Source organism: Anopheles stephensi, chromosome 3 (assembly GCF_013141755.1).
Source record: "Anopheles stephensi strain Indian chromosome 3, UCI_ANSTEP_V1.0, whole genome shotgun sequence".
NCBI lineage: Eukaryota > Metazoa > Arthropoda > Insecta > Diptera > Culicidae > Anopheles > Anopheles stephensi.
In genome coordinates, this window is record NC_050203.1 from 1,563,437 (window position 1) to 1,583,553 (window position 20,117).

Consider the following 20,117-nt stretch of genomic DNA (forward strand, 5'->3'; position numbering starts at 1 on the left):
TACATTATTAGTTCAGTGACCAATAAAAACGTACCTCGCCGAATACTTACTTTTAATGACAAGCGTGAACGTAGCGCTTGCATCACCGCACTCATTCGTGAGCTTCAAAGTGAATTCTCCAGCATCGACCTCAGCTGCACGTTTAATCGTTAAGCTAGCGGTCTCTTCGGTGACGGTCGAGACAAACTTGGCCGACGGGATGATGACTCGCTTGTTGACGCGCCATTCCGCTTCGGGCTTTGGTGTGGCGTTAAACTTCACGCTGAACGTAACGTCCTCATCTTTGCGAATGGTGAACGCACGTGGACCATCCTCAAAGATTGTCGGAGCCACCTTAATGATTTCGACCTTCAGCTTCGAAGATGTCTTGGCATTCGACACGGTACACGTGTACTCATCCCCATCCTCCTCAACGGTGTTCTTGACGATCAGCTTGCGGATGCATTTCTCCACAATAAGCTCGTACTTGCTGGAGGCAGTAATGATCTTGTTGTTGCGGTACCACACTACGTCGGCTGACTCAGAGAGTTCCACCGTGAACACGGCGTCATTATCTCGCGTAGTGAGAGTAACCTCTGGCAGGCGTCGTACAAAATCGACGACTGGCTTCTCCACAGTCAACCGAGCCTTGGCACGCTGTTCACCTACCACGCACGTGTACTCACCGGCGTCCGCATCGACCGTTTTGTTAATCTTGAGCGTCTGTCGCTTACCGTCGATCGTCAACTGCACGTGTCCATTGAACGATAGCTCATCTTCATTACGGTACCAACGAACCAGAGCATCACCCTTGGTAAGCTCCAGTTCAAAGATGGCGTCTTCACCTCGAGCAACGGTAACATCGCGCGGTGCACTGATGATCTCCGGTGGAAGTTCGATAACTGATACCTCAGCCGAACATTCCTGATCGGCCAGCGCACAGGTGTACTCGCCTTCGTCGTGCACTGAAGTGTTACGCACAAAGAGCACACGTGATTTACCCTTCTTAGAGAACTCATATTTGCCAGTAGTTTCGACCAGCTTGCGACCCTCCTTGTACCACGTGACGTCGGCAGTCTCGGAGGTGATCTCAACCTCCAACACGGCGTGCTCTTTCTCCTTCGTTTCGACATCCTCAAGCTTGCGCAGGAACTCGGGCTTGGCCTCAATAACCGTAAGGGTACACTCAGTCTGTTGATCCTTTACCGTGCACCGGTACACACCCGTGTCGTTGATCGTTGGGTTCTTGATGTTAAGCTTGTGCACCTTACCCTCCTGCACGATCATGCGGTGATCCATACCACTGAGCTCCTTGCCATTGTGGTACCATTTGGTGGAAACGGTATGAGAAGTCTCGCACTCCAGCGTGACTGCCTTGCTCTCCTCCACCGTGATCGTCTTCTTGAGCTTCTTGGTGAAGGTGACCTTGTCTACCTCCACCGTAACGCGTGCACCATGCGATGCCTTACCGATAGTGTTGGACGCGATACACTTGTAGTTACCCGAGTCCTGCTCGGAGTCTGCATTGTTGATCAGCAACTCAATGCTTTCACCATCGTATGCCTGCTTGACGCGTTTGGACGGTAGCAGCGTGTTGTTGTTGCGCAGCCAAAGGATCTCCGGCACTGGGTTACCAGTTACTCTTGCTGGAAGTTTGATCGTACCACCTTGCGGTACACTTTGCTCTTCGAAACGTTCCAAGAAGAGTGGTGCCTGCGGGTTACCGACGTTAGATTCGTCGACCGTAAGGAAGGCACTCGTTTCGACGCTTCCTGCAGGGTTCTTAGCCTTAACCGTGTACTCGCCAGCATTGTCGTGTGTTGGTGCCACCAGCGTTACAGTGTACATATTACGATCAGCTTGCGTCGGTACATCCAACGCAACACCATTCTTGAACCACTGCACTTCCGGCGCTGGGTTGCCGACGATCTGCGTGGACAGAATCACCGTTTCACCCTGGCGGATTGTCATGCTCTTGAGCGGTTCCAAAATTTGAGGAGGCTCTTGCACTCCTGTCTTCACCTTGACCATGATGTCCAGGGACGACTCACCTTCACGGTTACGTGCGACCACCTGGTACGAACCTTCCTGTACCTTGTCGATGCCCTTGATGTGAACCACCGTGCAGTACATGTGCATATCCGATTCCACTACCACCTGCACATTGTCCTTGCTTTCTATCTCGACCCCATTGTAGTACCAGAGAATGTCCGGTTCCGGTACCGCCACGAGGCGACACTCTAGTAGCACATCGGTGCCAGCATCGACATACTGGGCCTTCGGTTTGCGTGAGAAGGTCGGCGGGATGCCCTCGAGAATGTCAGCAAGCGACGACTCGCGAGACATGCTCTTGCGCGATAGCGTGGCAACGTCCGATCCGTGATCTGAGCTGAACGAATCAACGACCAGCTCGGTTGCACTTGAAGCAAAACCAGCAATGTTCTTCGCGACACACGTGAAAGTACCGGCATCTTCTGGGAATACTTCTCGAATGATCAGCGTTGCAACGTTGTCATCGTCGTAGTAGATCTGGAAGTCTTGCGATGGTTTAATGACAGCCGTCTGACGGAACCAGGTGATCGAAGGTCTTGGGAATCCTTCGACCTTGCACTCGAACTGCACCGTGTAACCGTCCTGAGTGGTGATCGGTTGCAGCTTTTCGATAATCTTCGGCGCGAGCGGCTTCTCACCAGGGCCTGGTTTCTCAAACACCGGCAGTTTGTCGATCTTCTCGTTCAACGTCTTCTGCACGTACTGTGGATAGGTGACTGCGTCCATCAGGTATTCCCGACGAACGAAACCACGCTCCTCGCACCAAGACCGTTTTACGTACCACCATTCAGAGTTGCTGTGTTCTGTTGAATTTTGATAATAAAGAATAGTATCAAAATAGGTGAAATTAAAGCACTCTCCGTGCCTCTTTACTTACCAATGACATAGACCTTCTCTCCCTCGACGATGTGAAGTGCTTCCTCATTTTCAGCTTCCACTGCCTGAATACAGTACATATCGTTGGCATCCTCTGGAATTGACACACGGTACAACAAGTGTGTTAAGAAAGTTTCAAAGATTGATCCGCAAGATAACTTACCTTCTCGTACAATTTTCAACGATGCCGTTTCTAATGCAGCGGCAGATACATCAAGTAATGAGATGAGACGGAAATGGTGAAATAAAAATAATATCAGTTTGCGAAACAGACACATTTAACGCAAGTCGCGTATGTCAAATGTAAATCGGAGAAGTAAAACTGTCAGTATCAATGCAAGAAAACTCAGGTTTTAGTGTACAAGTGAAGTAGGAATGGTAATAGTAGTAGTAGTAGAAGTAAAAGTAGCAGTATTGTGAATAGTGTGCAATCGTTGCAGTCGTTTCTGGTCTATCAGGAACGCTGGGAGAAAGAATTAATCCAAAACCAATCACCACACGATAGGATTCACTCCGAAGGGATAGAGATAGAATTGGAAGTAATAGATATAGAGTATAGGTATTGTAAAAGGAAGAAGAGGTAGAGTAGCAAGAGGAGCAATAGTAGTAGATGGAACGAGCGTAATATACATTGGTGTTATGCGTTGAAGGTAGTAGCGGTGCAAAGTGCTGATGTGTGTTTGCTCAAGAGATTGCTTTTTTACAATAGCTTGTGTGTAAGATCCGCGTGCTGGGTTTGCTCAGTGTAAGCTGAAAAGTAGAGTAGACGTAGAGTTAAGCAGGGTATAGAGAGATCGGTGATGATCGTTCACCTTGGTACTGCAAGTGAGATAGATTTAAAGAAAGGTTTGCTTTGTGAAAGCAAGTGTTCCGGCGGTAGATATGGAAGATGTTCAGTTTGCCAATATTGATAAAGTAAGCATAGGAGCATAAGAGCTGATAGCGATAGAATAATTTCACTTTCAAACCATTCGCCAGCAAGGAAAGAAAGTATAAATTGTGAAAATATAAGAAAAATAGAGAGAGAGAGAGAGAGAGAGAGAGAAGGAGAAAGTGTCAAACGTCATAACGAAGTAAAAGGAATTGATAAAAACCTTCAGAGTATGTTGGTAGGACTTTCTTGGGCTGTTTCAGTGTGAATGACTCTTCTTCGTGTGTTGTGGTGGTGAACTGTGATCTGTTGCGTTGCGTCAGATCGAGTGAAATTTCCTCCTCGTGATGCATGATCAGGTTCTCGAGCTTCTCGCGCCGTCTGCGCAGCTCGATCACCACATTCTCGGTATCTTCGTCTTCGTAGCGATACTCTTCCTCCACATCCTGCTCACTATCGTCGTAGATCACCTCATACACAACCTCATCGTCCTCATCCACCTGCTTGATGATCGTGATGTGAGCCTCGCCAGTTTCCTCACCGTAACTGTAGGGCGCTGGCAGCTTCACCCGGCCGGACATGGAAATTTCTTCGCGCGCGTACGAATCGAGCTGTATCTTGAACTCCTGCTCAATGTCCTCAATGTGCTTGGTGCGCTTCGGACGGAACGTGACGTTTTCGGGCTCAATGTCCTTGAATACAGGACGAGGTTGGCGTACCTTTTTGATTTTCTTGATGCGTACCTCCTCCTCGTCGAGGACTTCACGGCGGAAGGCTGGCTTCGGACGGGGACGCTGTTTGCGCACCACCACGTGCTCGGTGATTTCTTCCTCTGCCGGAACTTCCTCCTCCTTGGTAATCGTGAGCGATGCCTCAACGTCTTCTGGCTGCTGCGGTACAGACGGTTTTCGAGCCACCTTAAAGGTAGCTTCGGCCTCCTCTGGCTCCGTAATGGACGGTTTCTTGCGAGGCAGCGACAGCTTCGTTTGAACCTCTTCCTCCTCTTCGACGGACGGCTTCGCTTTCGGTTTGCGTTTGACCATCGTAACCTCGTCCACTGTTTCCTTCGTCGGCTTTACAATGTCCAGATCGACCTTTTCGTACTTTTCGAGCTCCGTTTTCGGCACATCCATCTCGAGAAGTTTCTTGGTTATCTCATCAATATCATCCTCCTTCTTTTTCCTCGGGACAACCTTTTTCTTCGGCTTTTCAGGCTTCTTCTCTTCCATCTTGACCGGTTCCGGTTGGACCGGCTCCGGCTGAGCTGGTTCCGGTGCAGCGGGTTGTTCCGCTTCGCGAACAATCTTGAGAGATGCTTCCGCTTCATCGGTGGTATACGGTGCCGGTTTTGGTTTTAGCTTAATCGATTCCTCAACATCTTCAACCTCTTCCGGTTGTGGCTTGGCCGGTTTCAACAGAACAATCTCCTCGGTAGCCGTTTCCTCCACGACTGGTGTTGGCTTCTTGGGTTTTTTCAGCGACACAGTTGCCTCTTGTACCGTCTCCTCTACAACCGGTTGTTTTTTAGGCTTAATCTTAAACGCCACCTCAGTTTCTTCGATGGCTTCCACCTTCGGTTTGCTCTTCTTGCGCGGCAATTTCACCTGCGCATTGTCTTCAGGCTCGATCGTCGACTCGACCGCTTGTTGCGGTTGTGGTTGATCTTCAACCATTACCTTCTCGCGCTTACGAAGATCAACATCGACGCGTTCGTACTGTTCAAGCTCGGTTTTCTCGATCTCCAAATTCAACAACCGCTGCAGCTCGGCATCATCGTCAATACTCGTTTTCTTCTTTTTCACCACAACCACCTTCTTCTTTGGCTTCTCAGCCGGCTTCTTCTCGACCGTTTCTGGCTGGGGTTCGACCGGCTTGAGTGACACTTTTCGAAGTGGCGTCACCGGTTGCGGTTCTTCCACGATAGGCTGTATCGGTACCGATTCCACCACCGTTGGCAGTTCCTCAGATGGTGCCTCAATGACAGCATCTTCTATGATCGGCTGCACATCGTGCACTTCCTCGACCAAAGGTTGCACCGGTACGATTTCTTCTTTGGGAGCTTCCGCTTCCACTGGCTCCTCAACCACAGGCTCAACCGTTTCTACATCTTCCATTGGCTGTGGTTCATCCGCCTCGACTTCTTCAATGGTCGGTTGTTCGACTGGCTCCGGTTGTTCCACCTCAATCTTAATGATTCGCTCAACAGTTACCGTTTCTTCCGGTTTCTGAGGTGTCGGTTTCAGAATGATTTGCTCCTCCACTTCCTGTGGGGCCTCGGGCAATCGTGGTTTCTTCGTGATCTTAAACTCAGCCTCTACTGGTTCCGGTTCTACTGGTTTCTTCACAGGCTTCTTGGGCTTCAGCGTAACCTCAACCGGTTCGGGCTCTTGAACCTCTGCCACTTGAGCTGTTCGCGGTTCTTCAACCGTTTCCACCGTTTTCTCTGGTTTCTTGATGTCCACATCGATTTTCTCGTACTTTTCAAGCTCAGTTTTTTCAATCTCCAGATTCAACAGACGCTGCAACTGTTCATCGTCCTCAATAGAAGCCTTCTTAGGTTTCTTTACGACCTTTTTCTTGATCAACGGTTTCTTTTCTTCAATCTTTTCCGGCTCTACCGGCTGTTCCACCGGCTTTTCTGGCTCCACCGGAACGGGCTTTGGTTCGTCTGTTTTAACAACAACCGGCGGTTCTTGTACGGCAGTAACAACTTCTTCCGGTACTGGTTTCGATACCGGTTCAGAAGGTTTAGTAGGCTCTGCAGGTGCAATAGCACTTACTTCCTCAGGTACAAGTACTTCTTCAAGCATTTTGGCTTCTTCAACAACCGGCGCAATAACGGCTGGCTTTTCAACGACTGGTTCTTCAACCTTTGCGGGCACTTCTGCCGGCTCCGGAACAGGTGCCGGTGTTTCTTTCGGCTTTGGCTCAAGATCAATCTTTTCGTACGTCTCCAGCGCAGTTTTTTCGACCTCCAAGTTAAGCAAACGCTCGAGCTCCGTATCTTCTTCCGGTTTTTTCTTCGGCTTTTTCACAACCTTCTTCTTCACAACCTTTTCCTTTTGTTCCTGTACTTCTACCGGGGTTTCTTGTTTAACCTCCGGAGCGGGTTCTTGTACCGTTTCGATCGGCTTCTCTGCAGGCACCTGTGGCACTGGGAGAACTTCCGTCTGCTCCACTACTGGCAGTGGAAGGACCAACTCTTTAGGTTGTTCCACTTGCACCTCTTTAGGTTTCTCGACTTCCTTCACAGGTTCTGGAACAACTTCCTCGACTACAGGAGCAGGTACATCAACCGGCACTGGTGCTTCTGGCACTTGCACAGGCTCCTCAGGTTTAGGCTCTTCCTCGGCAGGCGCCTTTGGTTTTTTGATAACCTTCTTTATAACCTTCTTCTTGGTAGCCTCTGTGTCTGCAACATCTGGCACATCTTTCGGAACCGGCAAAGCCATATCACGATCATCTTCACGCTCTTTGGGTTCGGTGTCCGGCGTTGGCTTGGTAAAAGGTTTCAGCTTGATCTCTTCCTTTTCTTCTTCCGGTTTCGTGGGAACCGGCTTGCGGAACTTGAACTCATCCTCCGGTTCCGGTTCCGGTTTCTTACCCTTTCCTAGAACAATCTTATGCTCCGGTTCTTCCGGAACATCAGGGACCTTAGGCTCCTTGGGAACCTTCGGTTTCTCTGGTTCCTGCACTGGTTTTTCTTCCGGTTCCGGTTCCGGCTTAACGTACGGCTCGAGCGGCGTTTCGTAGTCTGGAATATCGGTCGGAGTGAACTTCGGCTTTTCAACGCTTCGTTTTTTAGTGTCCAGCTCTTCTTCTTTCGGTTTTTCCTCTGGTTTTTTCTTTGGTTTCACTTCTTCCACCGTTTCCTCCTTCGGTTTGGTAGGCGTTTTCTTCAGCGTAACCTCTTCGTGGTGTTCCTCGTCCTTCTTCAACTTACCCTTACCCATCTGCAGTGTACGCTCTTCTGGTTCATCTTTTGGCGCTTCCTTGGGCCGCCGTTGGTATTGTGATTTTTCTTCGTCCTTGGGCACCTCTTCTTTCGGCTCCTTTTCATACTTCTCAATATCCAGCGTTTCCAGGTCGGGCTTTTCCTTCTTAATAACCTTAACCTTTTTGATTACCTTCTTCGTACGCTCCACCTCGTCCTCTTCAATGCGCGACAACGTTCCCACGCCCGGTCGGGTATCTAGCTGTACAATCTCTGGCTGCTGTCCCTGGACGTCGAGCTCCACTTGTTCCAAGCGGCTCTTGAGCAGTACCTTCGGTACGGCGACTTCTTCCACATCACGCTTCTCTGGTATGACGGTTTTGCGCAGTTTAACTGTTTGTGGTTCTTGTGTGTCAGTGATTTCTGGTTTAATCGGTTTCTGTTCCTTACGTTCGATCTTAATAGGCTCTAGCTTAACAATCTCACCCTTCTCCGGCTTAACCTTCGGCTTTCCATCCACGTCCACCTTCTCATACTGCTCCAGCTGCGTTTTCTCAATCTCTAGATTCAGCAACCGTTGCAGTTCCTCGTCATCGTCGATCGACTTTTTAGCCTTCTTCGTAACCTTCGTCACCTTCTTGACCACCTTCTTGGGGGCTTCGGCCGGAGCCGTTTCCACAGTGGCAGCCGGTTGTATCTGTGCCTCTTCCGTTGGTTCAGCACGCTGCTCTTCCACGGGGACTAGCTTCTCGGTCTCCAGTTGGGGTTCCTGTACTGCGGCGGTCTCTTCCACGGGTTGCTCCAGAAGTGATTCGGCTGGGGCTGCTGCAATCGTCGGTTTACTCTGTACGGCAGGCAGTTCGGTCGCACCCGCAGTTACATCCACCGGCGTCAGTTGTTCCTCGTTCAACGTCAGCGATGCAACTGTATCGGCCTCCTCTACGGACACGTCAAACTGATCATCTACGGGTGCAGCTTCAAGCAGAGGCTTTCCCTGCACCGTAGGAACTTCGGTTGCATGTTCGGATACATCGCTAGGTGCTACCTGTACGGTGTCTAGTGCCAGCGAAGGCACATTGTCCGTCTCTTCAACCTGTTGTTCAAGAACCTCTTCGATTGGAGCTGCTTCAAGAATAGGTTTACTCACGATTGGTGTTTCCGTTACGACGGAAGGAATTTCAGAGGTAGCTGCTTGTTCTTCCTGCGGTAGCTCAGCCGCTACGACGTCGGTCTGTTCCACCGTTTCTTCCAGGACTTGTTCGATGGGAGCAGCCGTAACTTGAGGCTTCAGCGATACCTCGGGCTTCTCAAGTGCAGCTTCCGGCACGTCGACCGGTTGCACAACATCTCCTAGCGTTTCAGTTTCGACAAATTCGTTCGTTTCGAATGTGTCCTCCTGCAAATCAACAGTGTCTGCACCTGCGGTGGTTAAAAAGAAGGATAATTGTTAGTATGTGATTCACTTTGAATGAACATGTACATTTATGAAAACGAAGAAACCATAAATCAAGAATAAATTCGTTTCAGAATCCTTTAGCAGTATACTGCTGATGTCACTAGATTGATGGTTTTCTTTGTCTTGTGTTAATAGACTCACAACTCAATAAAAGGCTCGAAAAACGTTAGAAATAAGTGTAAACCTTATCCACACAAACGACTATGAACATTAGACTCTATCCAGTGCAAATCGACTGCTTAGTGCAGCGTTTACGTTGGGCAAGTTGGATACTTACTGATTGGTCGCATGTCTTCAGTGTGTATGGTATCATGTGTCTGTTGGGTAGCTTCGTGTCCAATGGCTGGTTCGAGTGGAGCTAATGATTCTGAAGGTGTTACTTGTAATGGGGTGAATTGGTGTTGTTTCTTAGCTTTGCTCTTAGCCTTTGTCTTCTGCGGGGCAGAAGGTGTCGGCACTTCCAGCTCAGCTGTTTGAGGTACAGGCTCTTCCACAGGCTGTTCCTTTGCGCGCTTGGTCGGCTCAAACTCTGTCTTCTCGTATACCTCAAGTTCTGTTTTCGAAATTTCCTGATTCAGCAGTCGCTCGATGTCGGCCTCAAGTGTGTCCGGTTTAACCGTCTTCTTGATGCGTACCTTTCGCTTCGCACTCTCCGGCTGGGTGGTACTGTCTTCTGGGGTCACTTGTGTCACTGTTACTGTTGCCTCGGGAAGCTCGTCACCTTTCTGCACGGTTACTATCTCGATGAGTTCTTCCTTGTCATCTTTCTTCTTTTTGATGATGCGCTTTTTGACTGTTTGCTGTTCGATGGCGCCGGTTTCCGTTTTGACCTGTGTCACTTTGACCTCCTCGGGAAGCTGTTCGATAACGAAATCGACCTGTGGTTGTGGAGTAAGGTCCAGTTCTTCCGGCTTTTGGAACTCATCGTCCATCAGCGTTTTCGGTACGACAGCATGCACAATGTCAGGGACGTCTTCTGCGACATCAGCCACTGCCTGTGGAATTTCTTCCACAACCGGTTGTTCCGTACGGTCGTCACTGTCCGGTTTTTGTTTCGGTTTAGTTTTCTTTATAATTTTCTTAGACTTCTGAGGAGAGGTCAGTTCAGTGTCTGGTTGTTCGGGTTTTTCTGTACTAGCTGGTAACGCCATGTCTCTGTCAGCTTCCTTAACAGGTTCATCTTCTTTGGAAACAGATTTTTTGAATGGTTTTAGTTTGATTTCGGCTGGTTCTTCATCCTCTTTTTTGCTAGTTGGAATTCGGAATTTGACATCTTCTTCTAGAACTTCTGGTTGAGGCTTACCCTTACCCATAACCAAAGGTCTCTGATCATCCTCCTTATCATCTGGTGTTTTCGGTTTACGTTTTGGTTTGGGCTTTTTCTTCGCTTCCTCTTGCGGTTCATCTGGTATCGGTTCAGGTGCTTTGTATTCTTCCGTTTCAGTGCTAAAGTCCGGAATGTCAGTTGGTTTATGCTCCGGCTTTTCAACGTGGCGCTGCTTGTCATCCTTTTCCACCTCAGTTGGCTTTTGCTTTGGCTTAGTAACGGATTTTTGATCTTCCGGTTCATCCTGTTTCAGCTTTTTGGGCGTTTTCTTTAATTTAACTTGCTCTATGTCTTCGTCCTCCTTCTTGAGCTTACCCTTCCCAAGCTTCAGCGTTTTTTCTTCCGGTTTTTCATCAGACGTTTCTTTCGGCTTTCGCTGATACTTATGAGCTTCCTGGTCAAACTCTTCCTTTTCGGGCTTTTCCTCTTCGTAGTCCATGGACTCTGGTGTTTCCAGTTCCAGCTTCTTGCCTTTGGTTGTTTTGATTTTCTTCAGTTTCTTAAGCTTGTCAGTGGTTTCTTCCTCCTCTATTCTCGACATTTGACCAATGGCTTTGACCGGTGTTAGATCAGTAATTACTGGCTTCATCGCTTCTGGAGGGTATTGCACGTCGACTATGCGACTCTTGAGCAAAACCTTGGGTACTACTACTTCCTCAATTTCCTTACGATCTGGTACCTTCACCTTTCGAAGTCTTACCATTTGCGGTTGCTCCTCAGGCTCTGAGATAAGCATCTTTTGAGGTTTTTGTTCTTTGCGTTCAATTTTTTGAGGTACCAACGTTGCTTTGGGCTTGTCTGGTTTGGGTTTACCTTCGAGCTCAATTTTTTCGTATTGCTCAAGTTGCGTCTTCTCAATCTCCAAGTTCAGCAAGCGCTGAAGCTGTTCGTCCTCCTCCGGCCGAAGCTCTTTTTTGGGTTTTTTCTTTATCTTCTTTTCTACCTTTTTGGGCTCGGTTTGTGTCTCTGGGACTGGTTTGATTTGTTGTTCTTGCAGTTTCTTGAGCGATTTTTCTTCATAAGTTAAGAATGATTTATCGAGCTGTTCAAGGTAGGCTTCTTGAGGTTGGGGTTCAGTCACCGTTATTTCACGAACTATATTGGGTTCCATAAGCACGTCATCGAACATATCTACCGTTTCCGGAATCCTCGTTTCTTCAGACGCTTGTGCAGTTGATAAATCGTCGATAGATGTTACTTGATCCCTGGGTACGGATTTTTTACTGATTTTCTTTTTAGTGATTGTTTTAGTCGGCTCCGTGTTTTCTTGGATAACGGTATCGTCCAATATTGCAGCTTCTTCCGGAATAACAGTTTCTTCCACGGGCTCAATGGTCTTCGGTACAAAAGCTTCTACAACTTGTTCGACGGTCGAAGGTGTTGGTTTCTTTTTCTTAATTGTTTTCTTCGGTGTTTCAGGTTCATGTGGCTGTGTGATCGAAGATTTGCGAACAGTTTCAGGTGTGGGTAGGTCTATCATTTCTAAAACAGCCATTTCTGCTTCTGGTCTCTGCAGGGTTTCTTCTATAAGTGATTTGTGACGTTTTTTAAGTTCCACTTCAACTCGTTCATAACGCTCTAGCTCGGTCTTCTTGACTTCTAGATTAAGCAAACGTTCAATGATATCATCAACCTCATCTGTCGTTTTGATAGTTTTGACCTTCTTCTTTTTCATCTTGCGTGGCTCTTTGGGTTGAATAACTGCTTCTGTGTCCAATCGCTCAACAGTAGCAGGGAGTTCTGGTTGAACTTCCGATTCAGTAATAGTAATAGTTGTTTCGGGCTGTTGGCCTTCCTCTTCAACTGTAATAACTTCTACAAGTTCTTGTTTATCGCCAACCGTTTTCTTCACAGTGCGTTTCTTTGTGGTTTGTTTCTTTACCTTGCCACTAAGTGTAACCACCTCATTGACCATGATTTCTTCAGGCAGCTCCTCAACAACAGGCAGCTGCTCTTGAGGCATCTCGTATGCAAATTCTTCAGCTTGTTCATATGGTTCCGCTAGCTCATCAATCGATTTAGGGAGCTCCGAAACAATTTCCTCTGGATACTGTTTGTCAATAGCCTCCGTGGGTGCTTGTTGTACATCATCTAGCGGCTTTTTGGGTTTAATCGATTTGGATTTGGAGATCTTCTTTACGACGCTTTGTAAAGGAACTTCTGAAAGCTCTGCAAATTCAGGTTGATCATCAAAAATGCATTCTTCAGTTTGTTTAACTCTACTCTTGAATTCAACGTCAACCTTTTCATATTTCTCCAACTCAGTTTTCTTGACTTCTAAATTAAGAAGTTTTTCTATAATGTCATCAGTGTCGTCACCCTTCTTTTTGATGGTCTTAACCTTCTTTTTCTTGGGCTTGATCACTTCAGCCGTAGGAATCTCTTCGGCCGTAGTTGTTGAGGTCAGAGGAGTCGTTTCCTCTTCGGTCAATGTGACCGTGGTCTCCGGTACCTGATCGTCCTCTTGGACAGTCACAATCTTCACCTCCTCGATCTTATCAGCCGTCTTCTTCTTGATGACCTTGGTTTTGGTGGTCTGCTTCTTGGGCTTTCCTTCCTTGGTGACGGTCTCAACGACCTCAACATGTTCCGGAAGCTCTTCAATAACTGGCTGTTCCATTGGAGCCTGTTCCAGGATCAATTCGGCCACCTCTTCTTGAGGCACATCTTCGCTAGTGGGCTCGCCCTGCTTGAGCTTTTTGACCTTTTTCTTGATAACCTTGGTAGTCTTCGTCTTGAGAGTAGCTTCCAACGGCTCGGGATACTCATCCACAATGGCTTGGAGAGGCTTCAACTCCTCTTCGAAAGGCTCTGTAACCTCGTAGGGTACTTCATGCTCGCTGACTGTGACGGTTGTTTCTGGCTGCTTGTCATCTTCCTGAACAGTGACTTCCTCGGTGATCTGTTCCTTGGGTCCGACACGTTTTTTGATGATCTTCTTCTTGACGACCGTCTTCTTGACTACGCCTGAGTCGGACTTGACTTCTTCGACGACGTCAGGATGCTCTTCGATAGTCGTTTCTTCTATAGGACGCATGCGCTTCTGAAGGTCGACGTCGATCTTCTCGTACTGTTCGAGCTCGGTTTTATGGACCTCCAGATTAAGGAGTCGCTCAATGATATCGTCAGAGTCGTCAGTGGTCTTGATAGTCTTGACCTTCTTTTTCTTTGGCTTGGGTTTCTCATCCGCTGGCTTAGACTCGGGAGCTTCCTCCTCGGTGACAGTGATGGTAGTTTCTGGAGCCATGTCGTCTTGCTGAACAGTGACAACTTCGATGTGTTCCTCCTTCTGGCCAAGACGCTTTTTGATGGTTTTCTTTTTCGTAACCAGCTTCTTAGTTTCTCCGGTCATAGTGGTTATTTCTTGTACGGATACCTGTTCAGGAAGCTCAGAAACAATAACAGCTTGTTCTTGAGCAGGAGCGGGATGAGCTTCCAGCGGAAGCTCTTCATCATTCTCGGCAACAACAGTTTCAGTGACCCCTTGAATAACAGTAACTTTAGATTTTTTAGATTTAGTCTTCTTTGAGACTACGGTACGTATGTCAGCCGTTTGCTCTGTTTCTTCCGGAATCAATTGAACTTGCTCGACTGATACAGTCTCGAATTGATCGTTTGCTTGTGTTTGTGTTTGTTTCTTCTTGGGTTTATGTTTTGTGGCGACTTCCTGTACGGTTTGAGGTGTTTCTTCGAGTTGTGTTGTGTGGAGTGATGGTGCAGATTCTGTGAGACAAGTAGATAAATTAGTATAGGCGAAAGAAGAGTTCGGGGCTGTTCATATTGCATGATTTGCAGTAAAAAATGGAATGTGTAAAAAATATGAAATGGTTCGAAAAAAATGTGTAATGCAGACAGTGTTGATCCATACATAAAAAGGAAAATAATTAATAGCCTTGTAATGGTAGGATTATTTTTACCTTCAACTTCCTCAATTAGAACTTCCGATGGCATATGAGGAATTGTTTGAGTGTCATTTTCATCGAATGTTTCTTCGATTACTGCCCCATGTTCCTTAACGATCTTAATGTTTCGAGACTTAATGAATGTCTGGTTGTTGTCTGTGCATGTTTCAAATGTAGTGATGTATTCAGGAGAAGTGTGTTCTTGGGTTTCAGCATCTAAAATAACATTAAAATTGTTGTAAGATGTGTAATGGCATAAATGGAATAAAATATGATGAAAAGAATAGTGTAAGTATCCTCTTACCCTGCGTATGTGGTAGAATAAGTGATTGTGAGTGTGTGTCTTGTGTGTCAAGCTGTGAGGTGGTAATGTGTGTCTTCTTCTTGGGCTTGGCTTTCTGTGTAGGTTTGAGGTCTTTCGAGAGCTCGCTAGTAGTTGATACAGTTTCTTGAATCTCTTCGATCGAAGGCTGGTCGAACGGTTCAATTTCCGATTCCAATACATTCGAATGGAGAAGCTCCTCAACTATGTCATCCGTGTCTACACCCTTTCGTTTGATGGTCTTAACCTTTCTTCTCTTGGGCTTGACTACTTGAACTATAGGAGTCTCGTTGGCCGTGGTTGTTGTTGAGGTCTCAGGAGCCGTTTCTTCTTCGGTTAGTGTGACTGTGGTCTCCGGTACCTGGTCGTCCTCTTGGACAGTCACAATCTTCACCTCCTCGATCTTACCAGCCGTCTTCTTCTTGATGACCTTGGTTTTCGTGGTCTGCTTCTTGGGCTTTCCTTCCTTGGTGACGGTCTCAACGACCTCAACATGTTCCGGAAGCTCTTCAATAACTGGCTGTTCCATTGGAGCCTGTTCCAGGATCAATTCGGCCACCTCTTCTTGAGGCACATCTTCGCTAGTGGGCTCGCCCTGCTTGAGCTTTTTGATCTTTTTCTTGATAACCTTGGTAGTCTTCGTCTTGAGAGTAGCTTCCAACGGCTCGGGATACTCATCCACAATGGCTTGGAGAGGCTTCAACTCCACCTCGAAAGGCTCTGTAACCTCGTAGGGTACTTCATGCTCGCTGACTGTGACGGTTGTTTCTGGCTGCTTGTCATCTTCCTGAACAGTGACTTCCTCGGTGATCTGTTCCTTGGGTCCGACACGTTTTTTGATGATCTTCTTCTTGACGACCGTCTTCTTGACTACGCCTGAGTCGGACTTGACTTCTTCGACGACGTCAGGATGCTCTTCGATAGTCGTTTCTTCTATAGGATGCATGCGCTTCTGAAGGTCGACGTCGATCTTCTCGTACTGTTCGAGCTCGGTTTTATGGACCTCCAGATTAAGGAGTCGCTCAATGATATCGTCAGAGTCGTCGGTGGTCTTGATAGTCTTGACCTTCTTCTTCTTTGGCTTGGGTTTCTCATCCGCTGGCTTAGACTCGGGAGCTTCCTCCTCGGTGACAGTGATGGTAGTTTCTGGAGCCATGTCGTCTTGCTGAACAGTGACAACTTCGATGTGTTCCTCCTTCTGGCCAAGACGCTTTTTGATGGTTTTCTTTTTCGTGACCAGCTTTTTGGCTTGACCAGTTCTAGTGACGACTTCAGTCACCTTCACCTCTTCAGGAAGCTCTTCAATTTCCAGAGCTTCTACAGGAGATAGAGGCACAATGGGCAGAGTGTCAGCATCCTCGTCGAGTTGTTGATACTGAACTGGCTCAGAGCTCATGACTTCTAGATGAAGCAGCTTCTGGACAATATGGTCAGTATCATCACCCTTCTTTTTGATGGTCTTAATCTTCTTTTTCTTGGGCTTGATCACTTGAACCGTAGGAATCTCATCGGCCGTAGTTGTTGAGGTCAGAGGAGTCGTTTCCTCTTCGGTCAATGTGACCGTGGTCTCCGGTACCTGGTCGTCCTCTTGGACAGTCACAATCTTCACCTCCTCGATCTTATCAGCCGTCTTCTTCTTGATGACCTTGGTTTTGGTGGTCTGCTTCTTGGGCTTTCCTTCCTTGGTGACGGTCTCAACGACCTCAACATGTTCCGGAAGCTCTTCAATAACTGGCTGTTCCATTGGAGCCTGTTCCAGGATCAATTCGGCCACCTCTTCTTGAGGCACATCTTCGCTAGTGGGCTCGCCCTGCTTGAGCTTTTTGACCTTTTTCTTGATAACCTTGGTAGTCTTCGTCTTGAGAGTAGCTTCCAACGGCTCGGGATACTCATCCACAATGGCTTGGAGAGGCTTCAACTCCTCTTCGAAAGGCTCTGTAACCTCGTAGGGTACTTCATGCTCGCTGACTGTGACGGTTGTTTCTGGCTGCTTGTCATCTTCCTGAACAGTGACTTCCTCGGTGATCTGTTCCTTGGGTCCGACACGTTTTTTGATGATCTTCTTCTTGACGACCGTCTTCTTGACTACGCCTGAGTCGGACTTGACTTCTTCGACGACGTCAGGATGCTCTTCGATAGTCGTTTCTTCTATAGGACGCATGCGCTTCTGAAGGTCGACGTCGATCTTCTCGTACTGTTCGAGCTCGGTTTTATGGACCTCCAGATTAAGGAGTCGCTCAATGATATCGTCAGAGTCGTCGGTGGTCTTGATAGTCTTGACCTTCTTCTTCTTTGGCTTGGGTTTCTCATCCGCTGGCTTAGACTCGGGAGCTTCCTCCTCGGTGACAGTGATGGTAGTTTCTGGAGCCATGTCGTCTTGCTGAACAGTGACAACTTCGATGTGTTCCTCCTTCTGGCCAAGACGCTTTTTGATGGTTTTCTTTTTCGTGACCAGCTTTTTGGCTTGACCAGTTCTAGTGACGACTTCAGTCACCTTCACCTCTTCAGGAAGCTCTTCAATTTCCAGAGCTTCTACAGGAGATAGAGGCACAATGGGCAGAGTGTCAGCATCCTCGTCGAGTTGTTGATACTGAACTGGCTCAGAGCTCATGACTTCTAGATGAAGCAGCTTCTGGACAATATGGTCAGTATCATCACCATTCTTTTTGATGGTCTTAATCTTCTTTTTCTTGGGCTTGATCACTTGAACCGTAGGAATCTCATCGGCCGTAGTTGTTGAGGTCAGAGGAGTCGTTTCCTCTTCGGTCAATGTGACCGTGGTCTCCGGTACCTGGTCGTCCTCTTGGACAGTCACAATCTTCACCTCCTCGATCTTATCAGCCGTCTTCTTCTTGATGACCTTGGTTTTGGTGGTCTGCTTCTTGGGCTTTCCTTCCTTGGTGACGGTCTCAACGACCTCAACATGTTCCGGAAGCTCTTCAATAACTGGCTGTTCCATTGGAGCCTGTTCCAGGATCAATTCGGTCACCTCTTCTTGAGGCACATCTTCGCTAGTGGGCTCGCCCTGCTTGAGCTTTTTGACCTTTTTCTTGATAACCTTGGTAGTCTTCGTCTTGAGAGTAGCTTCCAACGGCTCGGGATACTCATCCACAATGGCTTGGAGAGGCTTCAACTCCTCCTCGAAAGGCTCTGTAACCTCGTAGGGTACTTCATGCTCGCTGACTGTGACGGTTGTTTCTGGCTGCTTGTCATCTTCCTGAACAGTGACTTCCTCGGTGATCTGTTCCTTGGGTCCGACACGTTTTTTGATGATCTTCTTCTTGACGACCGTCTTCTTGACTACGCCTGAGTCGGACTTGACTTCTTCGACGACGTCAGGATGCTCTTCGATAGTCGTTTCTTCTATAGGACGCATGCGCTTCTGAAGGTCGACGTCGATCTTCTCGTACTGTTCGAGCTCGGTTTTATGGACCTCCAGATTAAGGAGTCGCTCAATGATATCGTCAGAGTCGTCGGTGGTCTTGATAGTCTTGACCTTCTTCTTCTTTGGCTTGGGTTTCTCATCCACTGGCTTAGACTCGGGAGCTTCCTCCTCGGTGACAGTGATGGTAGTTTCTGGAGCCATGTCGTCTTGCTGAACAGTGACAACTTCGATGTGTTCCTCCTTCTGGCCAAGACGCTTTTTGATGGTTTTCTTTTTCGTGACCAGCTTTTTGGCTTGACCAGTTCTAGTGACGACTTCAGTCACCTTCACCTCTTCAGGAAGCTCTTCAATTTCCAGAGCTTCTACAGGAGATAGAGGCACAATGGGCAGAGTGTCAGCATCCTCGTCGAGTTGTTGATACTGAACTGGCTCAGAGCTCATGACTTCTAGATGAAGCAGCTTCTGGACAATATGGTCAGTATCATCACCCTTCTTTTTGATGGTCTTAATCTTCTTTTTCTTGGGCTTGATCACTTGAACCGTAGGAATCTCATCGGCCGTAGTTGTTGAGGTCAGAGGAGTCGTTTCCTCTTCGGTCAATGTGACCGTGGTCTCCGGTACCTGGTCGTCCTCTTGGACAGTCACAATCTTCACCTCCTCGATCTTATCAGCCGTCTTCTTCTTGATGACTTTGATTTTCGTGGTCTGCTTCTTGGGCTTTCCTTCCTTGGTGACGGTCTCAACGACCTCAACATGTTCCGGAAGCTCTTCAATAACTGGCTGTTCCATTGGAGCCTGTTCCAGGATCAATTCGGCCACCTCTTCTTGAGGCACATCTTCGCTAGTGGGCTCGCCCTGCTTGAGCTTTTTGACCTTTTTCTTGATAACCTTGGTAGTCTTCGTCTTGAGAGTAGCTTCCAACGGCTCGGGATACTCATCCACAATGGCTTGGAGAGGCTTCAACTCCTCCTCGAAAGGCTCTGTAACCTCGTAGGGTACTTCATGCTCGCTGACTGTGACGGTCGTTTCTGGCTGCTTGTCATCTTCCTGAACAGTGACTTCCTCGGTGATCTGTTCCTTGGGTCCGACAAGTTTTTTGATGATCTTCTTCTTGACGACCGTCTTCTTGACTACGCCTGAGTCGGACTTGACTTCTTCGACGACGTCAGGATACTCTTCGATAGTCGTTTCTTCTATAGGACGCATGCGCTTCTGAAGGTCGACGTCGATCTTCTCGTACTGTTCGAGCTCGGTTTTATGGACCTCCAGATTAAGGAGTCGCTCAATGATATCGTCAGAGTCGTCAGTGGTCTTGATAGTCTTGACCTTCTTTTTCTTTGGCTTGGGTTTCTCATCCGCTGGCTTAGACTCGGGAGCTTCCTCCTCGGTGACAGTGATGGTAGTTTCTGGAGCCATGTCGTCTTGCTGAACAGTGACAACTTCGATGTGTTCCTCCTTCTGGCCAAGACGCTTTTTGATGGTTTTCTTTTTCGTAACCAGCTTCTTAGTTTCTCCGGTCATAGTGGTTATTTCTTGTACGGATACCTGTTCAGGAAGCTCAGAAACAATAACAGCTTGTTCTTGAGCAGGAGCGGGATGAGCTTCCAGCGGAAGTTCTTCATCATTCTCGGCAACAACAGTTTCAGTGACCCCTTGAATAACAGTAACTTTAGATTTTTTAGATTTAGTCTTCTTTGAGACTACGGTACGTATGTCAGCCGTTTGCTCTGTTTCTTCTGGAATCAATTGAACTTGCTCGACTGATACAGTCTCGAATTGATCGTTTGCTTGTGTTTGTGTTTGTTTCTTCTTGGGTTTATGTTTTGTGGCGACTTCCTGTACGGTTTGAGGTGTTTCTTCGAGTTGTGTTGTGTGGAGTGATGGTGCAGATTCTGTGAGACAAGTAGATAAATTAGTATAGGCGAAAGAAGAGTTCGGGGCTGTTCATATTGCATGATTTGCAGTAAAAAATGGAATGTGTAAAAAATATGAAATGGTTCGAAAAAAATGTGT

General features: G+C 47.5%; 1 protein-coding gene across 26 annotated transcripts in view; it reads right to left on the reverse strand.

Annotated features, from left to right (window-relative positions):
• LOC118512126 (titin) overlaps positions 1-20,117 on the reverse strand; it is a 138,143-nt gene that overhangs the window by 4,225 nt on the left and 113,801 nt on the right. For 16 of the 26 annotated variants that reach the window (XM_036056115.1, XM_036056111.1, XM_036056110.1 and 13 more), the window contains 7 exons: positions 14,702-19,996; positions 14,413-14,613; positions 9,446-14,218; positions 4,002-9,131; positions 3,071-3,100; positions 2,909-3,001; positions 51-2,834 (listed from right to left, as the gene is read on the reverse strand). In XM_036056115.1, coding sequence (XP_035912008.1) covers positions 51-2,834; positions 2,909-3,001; positions 3,071-3,100; positions 4,002-9,131; positions 9,446-14,218; positions 14,413-14,613; positions 14,702-19,996 — 18,306 coding nt within the window. Of the gene's footprint in view, positions 1-50; positions 2,835-2,908; positions 3,002-3,070; positions 3,101-3,138; positions 3,658-4,001; positions 9,132-9,445; positions 14,219-14,412; positions 14,614-14,701; positions 19,997-20,117 lie in introns of those variants that run through there. The other 10 variants (XM_036056126.1, XM_036056127.1, XM_036056108.1 and 7 more) reach the window with 9 other exon arrangements.